Below are 12,568 nucleotides of genomic sequence, written 5' to 3'. Positions count from 1 at the left end.
CCGCTTTTAGAGTTTAGTCTTTCTTAGTTTTACGATCATCATCATCATATATTTTTCTGTGCGCCACTTGATCGCGAGACTGCTACCTGTTAGCTTTAGCATTAGCTAATCTGCGTGTTTTGATCCCAGTTTGGACCGGTTCTGCCTTTGTGCCTTTGTTGGTTCCTTTATTTTCCTCCACTGCATCCAGATGACAACACTGTGCGCCAGTAAAAAGCATTTTCTTACACGTAACTTACTTTTGTTCAACAAAGTTCTGGGGAAAATAGTAATTCAAAGATGTTTCACCCGTGCTACGTTTAAAAATAGACAGACACGCACAGACAGTTACAGCCCTGCTCCGATATGGAAGAGCTGGGGGAAAATCAGGACGTTAATAGCACCAACCATAGGTATGTACCAACTAGCGAGAAAAGCAAATTTTGATCTTTTTCTGCAGCGGTTTTAGCGCTTTTCGGTGCACCGCTGCTGGTACAGCGCCCTGTAGTGGCGCAACGCTGCAACTGCAGTTACAGTAACATCCATATAGCTGGGGGCAGAGTGAAATCAGGCTGGGGCGGCACAAAAATAGCTGGAGGCGGCCGCCACGCAAATTTGAATACAGGAAAACCCTGTATATGTGCCCCTTTTTTAACTTTGAGCACCCGCCCCTTCAAAGGTCTCTGCACGGCCCTGCTCTATCTGCTTCCTTTACAGCACCTGCTGAGCTCATTTAAAGGAGTCTCCTAGCGTCTTCACACGGATGACATCCAACTGTACATCTCCTTTAAGCCCCATGAGATGTCTACGCTGCAGCTGTTACTCTCCTGCTTAGACTCCATTAAAACCTGGATGGTGGGAGCTTTCTACAGCTGAATGAAGATAAGACTGAGATCTTCATCTGTGCCCCAGAGAAGCTGGTTCCCAAAGTCAGAGACTCTCTTGGTCAGCTTGCTTCTCACACCAAACCCTCTGTCAGGAATCTTGGCGTGACCTTTGACCCAGCTGTCACCCTGGATTCTCATGCCAGTTCTCTTGTTGGCTCTTCCTTCTTCCATCTCAGGAACGTTGCTAAGCTGTGTAAAGTGCTGAAGGAGCCATTTCTACCCTAACAGCTGTTTCCTTTTGACACAGTGTCAGTGTGTCTGAAACAGCCTGAAGGTCATACAGTCGTTTCTAAACTGTTTACATTCCAGCATGAAGACAGAAGAAAGAAGAATGAATTCTTTCCTTTTGATTAATCAAAGAACTCTATTTTAATAAAGCTAATCCATCAAAGTGTTAGTTAATATAACAAGATGTGACCGACCTGTGAAATTAAAATATTAATTATTTTATTATGATCTTAGAAATGAAGTAATGTAACTTTAAATGGTTCAACAGGACTCATTTCACGTAGTGTTAAAAGGACTTGACACATTTTTTCACTGATCCAATCAGAATCTTACAGATCTGACGGAGGCGTGCTTCTGACGGTGTTTGGTAATTTTCATTCAACAATAAACCAAAACATCCGAGGTATAAAACAGATGCCACGTCAGCTCTAATGCAGTTCAAAGCGTTCCAGAGCAAAGTGACGGAGTGGCCAATCCTGAACTTTTAACTCTTCAACCGAAAGAACCACGACAAGCTGAGAAAATCCAGTCGCTATAACAACAAGCAACGACAACAGCTCCTTTCAGAATAAGAGCTCCACTGACCCAGGCCGGGTCTGAACAGACGCCAAGACAAGAGTCGTGTGCCGGCAGTATCTCGAGACGGGTCTGGTCGGAACCGCGGCTCTGCTACCAGCTCTGCTACCAGAGAGGGTCCGGGTGGACCTCGACATTCCTGATCTCACAGAGGACTTCCACCAGGCAGGTAGGCGTGGCTTAATGGTGTCTCATGCAGTTCTGAAACGAACCCCAGCTTATTCCAAACCAACATCTTCAGTTCCCGTCAGAACTAATCGCTTCTTCGGATTTGCTGGTTCTGATTTACATGACACGTCATCCATTCACCGCCTCATCCATTTTTAGTCGCACTATACACTTAGTTCTTAAATAAGCCTAGTTTAATTGTTAGTAATAAAATTTCTTAACTTTTAAACTTGACTCGTTCTATTCTGTTGTCTCTGAGTGAATACATAACGGTTACATGATCTCTGCATTAAAAAGACCCGATCTGGTTTAACCAACCCCGATCCATGAGGCGGATTTCATATTTCCTATGGAATCCCACGCCTTACGGCTCATTAATTAAAATGTAAGAACCTCATTTTTCCCTTACAGCTGAGTCCCATTCTGTCCCGCTCTGAACTTGAGACAGTTCTCCACACCTTCATCTCCTCACGCTTAGACTACTGTAACTCTCTTTTCACGTGTCTGAGCAGAACCTCCCTGAACCGTCTACAGGTGGTTCAGAACGCCTGTGCTCAGCTTCTGACCAAGTCCTCCAAACACACCCACATCACCCCGATTCATGAAAAAAAAAAACACTAAAACTTAGTTATTTTCTAGAAAAGACATTTTTTTGCTTGGGGTGTTTAGTACAAATCAGTCTTGATTATGTTATGAAATATCTAAACTTTAGAATTTTTTGCATTTATAGTTTTTACATAGCAACAGATTTAAAATTGACTATACACTCGAGCCATTAGAGGACAAAAACGTCCCATTGACTTTAATGCAAACCACAGTTTTTGATTCCAGGATGGATTTCTAAAAGTGGGCAAGTCTGGTTTCCTACTAACGCCGAAACTTCCCACTATGTTCCTGCTGCAAGATGTTTGAATCCTGGGCCAACACATTACACCATCACACACATTTACGATGTGGTATCCTCTAGAGCTGAAACAACTAATCGATTTAATCGATTATAATTGATTATTAAAATAGTTAACAACTTTTTTTAGTCATCGATTAGTTGTTTAATAATCACATTTTACCGCATAAAGTCTATTTTTTACCACAATCTGACATCGGTTACAATCTGTTCAATTTGCCTCCAGTGTGTGGCAGTAATGAGCCACTGATCTACCAGTGGAGCCGTAGAAGAAGAAACGAGCCAATAAGTGCCCTCGGTTTTCATGGCGTAACACGTTACTGATGCTCATCTTGCTGTGAGAGATGGCGGAACAAGAAATACGGAAGAAAAATAGAAGCGACAAAACTGAAGAGAAATCCCGGACAAAAACCTCACAAGTATGGGAGCACTTCACTCTAGATGCCATGAAAAGACGGGTGACCTGCAAAATATGCAAAAACCATCTAGCATGGCACGGAAGCACGACGTCCCTAAGTGAACATTTAAGACGAAAACATGTGGGGGCTGATGCAGCAGAGGAGGAGCCAGCCCGGTAAGTAACAGAAAATAAACAAGCTAAATATAGTGGTCCATCACTACACGCAGATCAAATTTGGGACTTAGTGTTTTAGCTGAGTTCCTTATAGTGGATGTTAAACATGTTTTTTTTTTGCCACGTCAGTCTACGTTGTTCTACTTCTGATTGACTAGATGCAATCATGAATCTCCGTGTTGTGAATCATGCGCTTGCCAAATTTAGCACGTCTGTTTATAAGAATGTTCTCGTTAAGAGAAAAACTGCACAAACCCATAACTGTGTTCCTCATTCAAAAAAGGACAACTCCGCGGAGAAAAATATACAGACGAGCTGTGTCCAGGTGAAAATAACGCGGCATAGTTGAACGCTTTCAATTTTTAAATACAGGAGAAATTCAGAAAGTCATTCTTTTACTATTAAAAGGCTGTTTTACTGTCTTAACGCTGTAAAACGCCTCACAACACATTTTTATCAAAATCTATGATCACTTTATATTGTTAATTAATTCAAATAATATAATATTGATTTAGTGTTGTAGTGTGTGTGTGTGCTGCTTTATTTTATATGTGTACTTATGTCAGTCAATTTGTGTTTCTTATGAAGAAAAAAACAAGCAACGATGGACAACTACATGGGGAACAAGACACTCACCCCCCAGCAATTCATACCACTTACAAACTCTATTCTAGATTCATTATTTTTTATGGAATTTACCTCTTATATTTTCATCCCAAAAAATGATTCTGGACTGATATTTTGCACAGTTTAGCTCATTTTTCACTGCTGACTGTGTTCATGTGCAATAAAATAGATTGCAGTCAACTGCACAATTCTCTTATGTTTTTCTTTTTCTTAACTGAAATGTATTCATCACTTGTATAGGTTAAATAGCTAAACAATAACAAACCGATTAATCGAAAAAAATAATCGACAGATTAATCGATTATGAAAAATAATCGTTAGTTGCAGCCCTAGTGTCCTCCTTTGATTTATTATTTACTCCAGAAATGACTGAAATCATCGTCAACATGACAAATCTAAATGGAAGACGTGCGGTGAAGACCTGGTGGGATATTGATGACATCGCAGTGAGAGCATACATTGGGCTCCTGATTTTGGCTGGTGTGTACCAGTCCAAAGGGGAATCCACCTGCAGCCTTTGGGATGACCACCGTGGACGTGCAATCTTCCTGGCCACCATGAGTCACACCAAATTCAAGATGATCAACTCCACCCTCCGGTTTGATGATGAGCTGAACAGGCCTTCCCGTCTCAGGCAGGACAAGCTGGCCCCTATCCGCTCGATTTGGGACATGTGGACCCATCGCCTCCAAATGCTTTTCAACACTGGGTAAGATGTGTGTGCTGATGAGCAGCTTGTCCCTTTCAGAGGCAGGTGCAAGTTTCGCCAACATATGCCAAGTAAACCAGCAAAGTACGGATTGAAACTCTGGATCACTGCTGATGTTGCCACTTCCTATGCCTGCAAGTGTCAGGTTAACACAGGGAAAGCTGCTGGTGAGGCTGCAGAGGTCGGCCAGGGAAAACGTGTCATTTTGGAGATGACCGAAGAGCTCCAAGGAGTCACTTCACATGCATGCATTCACACTTCTGCCCTTTCATAACAAACTGAACTACAAAGAGTTTGGATGTGCCTGAGCTCCAGCCAGGTGCATAAACATATTGTTTTTGTTTTCTACTCTTTGATGTTCAGTAGGAGAGTGAAACTGTGTTTTGTTTACATGCTGAGCTTCTGACTTCAGTAAAAACAGCAGAAGATCTATAGAAATGTGTAAACTTTCTCGCCTGGGCAACATATGAAGAAATGACTGAATTTGGTGGTGAACAGTAAAAATCATAAATTTGACTACTTTTGTCCAAAATGAAACCATTTCATCACAGAAAGCATGAATATTTGCTGCAGATAATACAGGATCAAAAACTGTGGTTTGCATTGAAGTCAATGGGACGTTTTTGTCCATAACAGGCACAAGAGGGTGGTAAATTTTAAATCTGCTGCTACACAAAAACTAAAAAAGCATAACATGTGATATTTTACTAGACTCTTGACATGTCCAAGGCTAATTCCATGCTGTCGTTCTTTTTAAAACACAGAAACGGTTTCGTTACCTGTTTTTTAGAAAATAACTCGGTGCTGTTTTTTCCTTCTTTTTTTTTCTTCATAATTTACATCAATGACTTTTGTATTCAAACTGGCATTTCAGGGGTTAAAAGCCTCAAAATGATTGAATTTTCCTTATGTTTGAGCAGGGCTGAAGTTGTTCAACAGATCTATGAAAAGTAAAAAAAAACATTAATGTATACATTTTTTATAGCCACTTTTACAAGCGGACGTTTTTGTCCTCTAATGACTCTTGTATGAAAATTAAAGTGAAGCCTGAGGGTTGAGGCTCATATGATTTATAGAGGCTCAAAGTTCAGTTTCCAGTTGTAAATACGTTTCATTCTACTGTCAGTTTAAAGAAATAATACAACTGTTATGTGTGAAAACACAGTTACAGCTGTCTGTCATTCACATAATATGTTTCTGTGTTTCCTACAGATTTTCAACAATAAGAAGCTTCAGAAGAACAGAGTGCTCGTGTCAACCACCAGCACCTAGATTTTCTCCACCAAAAAGGAGGAACAGGAGAAACTCTGGTCTAATATGGAGGGAGAGCATCTCCATTTGAATAAGGAGACTGATGCTGCCAGGTTTCAGTCCTTTAGCCAAAAAACACATTTAAACAAACACACGAGAATCCAGACAAAGCAGAAACATTTTGCCTGTGAGCACTGTGGACAAAGGTTTAACCAAAAGACTGATTTAACCACACACATGAGCATCCACACAGGAGAGAAGCCCTTTCCTTGTAAGCTCTGTGGAACGAGATTTAGCCATAAGGCAACTTTAAACAGTCACATGAGAGTCCACACAGGAGAGAAGCCTTTTGCTTGTGAGCTCTGTGGAACGAGATTTAGCCAAAAGACAAACTTAACCACACACATGAGAGTCCACACAGGAGATAATCCCTTTCCTTGTGAGCTCTGTGGAACGAGATTTAGCCATAAGACAACTTTAAACAGTCACATGAGCGTCCACACAGGAGAGAAGCCTTTTGCTTGTGAGCTCTGTGGAACGAGATTTAGCCGAAAGACAAACTTAACCAAACACATGAAAGTCCACACAGGAGATAAGCCCTTTCCTTGTGAGCACTGTGGAACGAGATTTAGCCAAAAGACACATTTAAACAGTCACATGAGAGTCCACACAGGAGTTAAGCCCTTTCCTTGTGAGCTCTGTGGAACGAGATTTAGCCAAAAGAAACATTTAAACAGTCACATGAGAGTCCACACAGGAGATAAGCCCTTTCCTTGTGAGCTCTGTGGAACGAGATTCAGCCAAAAGACAACTTTAAACAGTCACATGAGAGTCCACACAGGAGATAAGCCCTTTCCTTGTGAGCTCTGTGGAATGAGATTCAGCCAAAAGATACATTTAAACACACACATGAAAGTCCACACAGGAGAGAAGCCCTTTCCTTGTGAGCTTTGTGGAAAGAAATTTAGCTTAAAGTCAACTTTAAACAGTCACATGAGAGTCCACACTGGGGAGAAGCCTTTCGCCTGTGAGCTCTGTGTAAAAAGATTTAGCCAAAAGACAAATTTAAACAGTCACATAAGAGTCCACACTGGGGAGAAGCCTTTCGCCTGTGAGCTCTGTGTAAAAAGATTTAGCCAAAAGACAAATTTAAACAGTCACATGAGAGTCCACACTGGCTTTTCACCTGTGAGTTCGGTGGAAAAGATTCACCCAAAAGATCAGTTTAAACGGTCACAGAAGAGTCCATAAAGGACAGAAGCCTTTTGCTTGTGAGCTCTGTGGACGAAGATTTAGCTGAAAGAAAACTTTAAACAATCATCTAAGCATCCACTAGGGCTGAACCATCTATTGCAGGGGTCTCCAACGTTTTTTGGCCCGTGAGCTACTTTTACACAATGAAAGTACAGCAGAGTTACCCCCAAATTCCACTACCTCCGCTCCGGTCCGCCCCCGCCTTCCGCAGCCGCTCGCTTCCGAACTCAATTTTTCTTGTACCCGCTCTACAACGGCTCCGCTCCGGTGCGGAGACCTGAGGTGGGCAAACAAGCATGCTCGGGATTTTCGAGATCTTGCGATACAGTCCGAGCAATAAACACGGAAGTTAGATCCAAACACTCGTTGTGTGGGAGAAGCATCGGCATGAACTGTTTAATCTGCCCATCATTTGTGTTGAGAGATCAGCAGTGTTTGGATCAACAAAGTGTGACTACTTTGATAGTGGAAACTGTATTTCTGGCTTACTTTTGTGCATTTAAACTTCAGCCGCCATTGATAGTTGTTAAAAGTTGTTAAACCTGTGCATAGGAAACAAAAAACGCCTTTTGTTTATCGATTTATTGTGAAAAAAGGAAGTTGTGCTTGCTCCTTTTCCTGTTGGGTGGTTGTGATTTCTGTCCATTTACTGCGGAGGTGCTCCGGCGTCCGGCAAAAATGGGATCGATTCTATTTTTGCCGGAACAGAGGGCGGCGCACGGCGCCGCACTGCCGGAGCACGGCCGCAGTAGTGGAATTGCTCTGATTGACTACAACGGGACCGATTTTGCTCCGGCGTTCGTGTCGGAGCGGAGCGGAGCTAGTGGAATTTGGGGGTTACTGCCATGTCATTTATTTACATTGACAATTTCCATGTGTGAATGTGCTTATGTTAAACATGCTATACTTACTATATTAACATGCACTGTACTCACAAGTTGATTTCTCTGTATTTCAGTACATCAGTATATATATATGAAAAGTATAAGTAAACCATTGACATTCTGAAAACCAAATTAAACAAAACATATTTAGTTTTTTAAACTTATCGGATACTTTCAGATAATGAATAACAAATCTACTTCATGTGAATGATTTAATCATTTTTTAGAAGGTTAGTAACATAACTTTTTAAGCACACAGGAACAGCTAACCTGTAAAGCTGATGATATGTGATAGGTAATTTTAGATTCATCCCATATTACCTTAAAGGACGACACACACAGAGTGAGAGAGAGATTATTTGTAATGTCCATAAATCGTCATGCGAGAGCTGGGCGCAGAAACCCCTTCATGGTGCTAACCAGCCCCCCCCCCCCTCTGGTCCTGGGGAAAGCCTTCAGGTCACCAGCTCTGCATGCCCCGGCATCTCCACCAAATGTTAGGTAATTAAATATTAAGTGATATTTATTCTCCATAACCCTGAAACCTAAAATCAACACACATGACAACAAGGAAGACATTTTACCCTGAGTCCCCAAAATAATGGAGAGGTAACGCGGGGAAAAACCTCCTCCGGGGCTTTTCCCCCGTCACTCCCAAATCTCAGTTTCCCAGGGGCTTTATTCACAAAGGATGGAGGAGAAGGCGGGCCTTCTCAGGTTACAGAGGTACAGAGGTTTCCTTGGAAATCTACAATCAACATCCTTGACTGCAAACAAGCTTCTCTGCTCAACCTTTCATAAACAGCCACAGTTGGCAAACACAAGAGATTCATGAAGTGTTAATGACACAAAATGGGCATCTTTTAGGCCTCAAAAAGGTACAATTATAAAAATACCCAACAATATGTTAAATAAAATACAAGCTAAATGTGATGAAAACACAAAAGTCTAAATAGTTTGAATTGAAGTAAAAAATGTAAAATCAGAAATAAGACTTGTTCCTGCTCTCCTGATGTACTGAATAATTTTTATGGTTTTTTTTTTTGGTCATGAAAGTTAAGTTTTGCTGCGTTTATTGCTGACATTATGAAGGTTGGAGGTTTATCCTTTTTTTTGCATCTTGTAGGTTTTTTCTCCACACGTCTCTAAATAAAGTAAAATTTTCTAGTGCAGAGTGGAGACAACCTATAGAAGCACTGATCTGATTTGATTTCAGAGAAAAATAGAACAGGATAGATGCACCTAATAAATAAAATTATAACAAACTCAGGAATCTGTTTCTTTGCTTCACTGTTCTGGTGCTGAGAATATCACTAATGCGGATCAAAGGAGATACACAGATGAATGCACCTCTTATTTATTATTTGGAGACTACATTTACTGCAGCTGGCAGAGGCAGAGATTTTTTCTATTGATACACGGAATTTACAGAATCATTTTAAATGTTAATAGGGGAAGACTGCAGGAGGGAGCGGTAAGATACAGGGGGTCCCCAGCAAAAACAAACTTTACGAGTCTGATGAAACCCGCTGGTTTTCCATCAGGCAGTCATGGGGCAGCTCCAACGACCCAGTGGCTGTGCTGGGTCAATGTTATCGAGCTCAGTCCGGCTCGGCCGTGAACGAGCTGAGGCGACGTCGTGCTCTGCTTGAAGAGGTGTTATTTTCCCGCTTCAGAAGAAGCGTTCAACGTGTTTTTACGCTTTCTCCGAGACATGTCACGTCGCTAAGTTGTTAGCGCCGTGCGATAACACATCAATAGTGCAGCGTAGCCTGCTGGAGGTTTTAAGGGTTCAGATGAAAACACCCGACCTCTCAGGCTGCTCACACATCGATCTTAAGTTGTCGCTGTTGCGCTCACGCCGTAATACAGTATTAGATGCAGTTAAAGTCAGACATGAAAAAATAAATACATTTTACATGAATAAGTGATGCTTATCCTGGTGGGGAGAGGAAACCCTGTCAAGATCGTCAACGCTCATTTATCTTAATGCTATTGAAACATGTAAACCAAAAAGCATTATATCCACTGCTACCTTTATGCTGTAACTTCACCCTGCCCTGCCTGCTCCTCCTTGCTGCCTGCCGGCTGTCATCACAAGCGACAACATAGTAGTTCCCGCTGCTTCCTCGTGAAACAGCTAAAAAAATAAATAAATAAAACTTGGGATCTTGTAGGCGTGGCGGTGGGATTTCAGCCGTGGCGGGCCGCCACGGCTACGCCTATGTAAGGGAAACCCTGGTGTAGTTATTGTGTAAAGCAGTATATACTAGGAATGATTAATAAAGATAAAAACTAGAATTGAACCTGAGTTACAAAGTAATAACAATTTAAGAACTCAGAAACAATAATACACTAACTTACTAAGTAATTACCATGTAAGTACTAAGTAATTAGAGGACTGTAAAAGAAAGTGCTACCAATAATTGTACTTAATATGCTTTTATGTTTGTGTGCTATGTTCTGTGTCAATATTCTTTGATTTTATTTTACACAACATGATGTGACATTTTAACTATTTCATTTCACTTGTGATTGTTTTAACTATGTGAAGCACATTGGGCTACCGTTTTGTGTATGAAATGGGCTATATAATAAACTTGACTTGAGAGAGAGTTCACAATCCTGTTTTGTTACTAAATGAGACACTCAGCTGAAACTGGGGGAAATATATGATGAATCTAAATCACAGGAGATGTCCAGAGTTTTTAAAGCCTGTGTTCATCATGTTGTGGGGGACCACGAAGAGGCTACACTCACACCCAGTTCTTGGTACCACAGACGTATATATTGACTTGGGACTGTTTGTATGTAAATATTGTTGACTGCTTGGCCGCTTGATCAGAACCAGAAACGTATGTGTAACAGACCATCTGGGTGTTCAAGGGGCCGTATGTGGAGGGCCACACAGAGGCTACGCTCACACCCAGTTCTTTGGACTGTTTGTATGTAGATGTAGCAGGACTGGTTGGTGTCTCAACCAGTTGATCGCCCAGCCTATCACACATATTAATCAAACCAGCCCACCATTAAAACATATTACAGATGATAACAACTCTACTGCTTGTACTATAAGATTAAAGCACACAATTTAATTTAAGACATTTAACTGCATGTGTGCACGTGTGTGTTTGCACTGAATGTGTTTGTGCACATGGTTCACACGTGTGTAGGGTTAATCTACATACTAGAACTAACGCTGTTGCTATCAGCTTTGTTAGATTCTGAGAAAGACAAACAAGTTAGCATATGAAGCTTCTATCATATATAAACATCTAGGATATTAATATAATCGATAGAAGTTCATACACCAACGAGCTTGGTTTATATTTAATCTACGGATTAATATTTAAGATGTTTAAATTAATAGCAAAAGTTTATTTAACAGAAGACTTAATAAGGTTCTTTGCTGATTCAATAACTGAAAATGCACACCATTCTGTGTTTCATTCAAAGAAGAGTCAGGTTTAAAAATTTAAGAATTTATTACTAACAATTTCAAATCTGACAACTTAAAATAGACAATTTATGAATAAAAATTTATAAATGACAAATTTGAACAACAATTTTGATATTAAAACTTGTTATTAAAGCAACCCCTGTGTCTGGATGGAAAACTAAGTGGAATGATGAGGTTTGGATGCGTGAATGAAATCTCAGAAGCTTTCTTTCAGAGGGAGAACGCGTTCTGGGTGAAACGTTGGTTTTGCAGCTAACTGATGGTTTCTTAGAGAGAACAACATCGGACGCAATCTGTGTTCTACCTCACCGTTCAGACGACCCTCTGTGTGGATCTGGAGGTCTGGAGGATGTTGTCAGCCTCGGGGGTACTCAGGTCCGGCAGATGACCAAGGGTACCGACTTTCTCTGGTCCTAGAGTTGCCGTGAGGTGCACAGGTAGATGTGGCTTTGCATCCAGGCAGATTCTTAAGGAATCTCGTAGTGTCAGCTGGTTATAGGTGCGTTTATTCAGAGCTATTCTATCGGCGTGACAGAACGCTCAGTGAGGAGTCAGGCGGCCGACCTTCTCCTCTGGGATATTCTCGTTGCCACGAAGAAGTATCAGCTTGGTTCAAGAACTGAACTTAAGCTGTGGAGCTTTGGTTTTAACAAAACCTCAGAACACGCCCTCTCAGAGACAGGAAGCATGACTATGGAAGACATGTGAGGCAGTTACCTTGAAGTGAGTCCTGCATGAGGTGTAAACACGTGCTAAAGACCTTCTGGTTACTGAACACACATTACTGATTATCATAAATAATAATTATTATTAACCAAAGAATAATAAGTAATTTCATTAGTTAAAAATACATTTATAATGAACCATGATGATCATTTATGATGATTATAGTAAACCTTATAATAAAAGAGTTTATTAAATTATTTGATTAGAGTTGAAGGCCCTTCATCTCGTGATGGAACAGCAAACAGATAAACAGTCAGATTGAAGACGGTGTTATTGTAGACTATTCGGCTCCTGGTGGTTTAATCTGTGGATAGAAGTTACAGCTCGACCCAGCTGTGACC

The 12,568-nt window shown here is 41.0% G+C and overlaps 1 protein-coding gene across 5 annotated transcripts in view; it reads left to right on the top strand.

Annotated features, from left to right (window-relative positions):
• Positions 1-12,568, top strand: part of LOC107378932 (gastrula zinc finger protein XlCGF57.1) — a 63,217-nt gene that overhangs the window by 31,752 nt on the left and 18,897 nt on the right. Inside the window, exon 4 of one of the 5 annotated variants that reach the window (XM_070542973.1) lies at positions 5,865-10,656. The exons of the other annotated variants lie outside the window; for them this stretch is intronic. Coding sequence (XP_070399074.1) covers positions 5,970-7,154 — 1,185 coding nt within the window. The 5' untranslated portion in view covers positions 5,865-5,969 and the 3' untranslated portion in view covers positions 7,155-10,656. Of the gene's footprint in view, positions 1-5,864; positions 10,657-12,568 lie in introns of those variants that run through there. 5 annotated transcript variants of the gene reach the window in all.

This window comes from Nothobranchius furzeri, chromosome 12 (assembly GCF_043380555.1).
Source record: "Nothobranchius furzeri strain GRZ-AD chromosome 12, NfurGRZ-RIMD1, whole genome shotgun sequence".
Lineage (NCBI taxonomy): Eukaryota > Metazoa > Chordata > Actinopteri > Cyprinodontiformes > Nothobranchiidae > Nothobranchius > Nothobranchius furzeri.
This window is presented reverse-complemented; position numbering and strand designations above follow the sequence as displayed.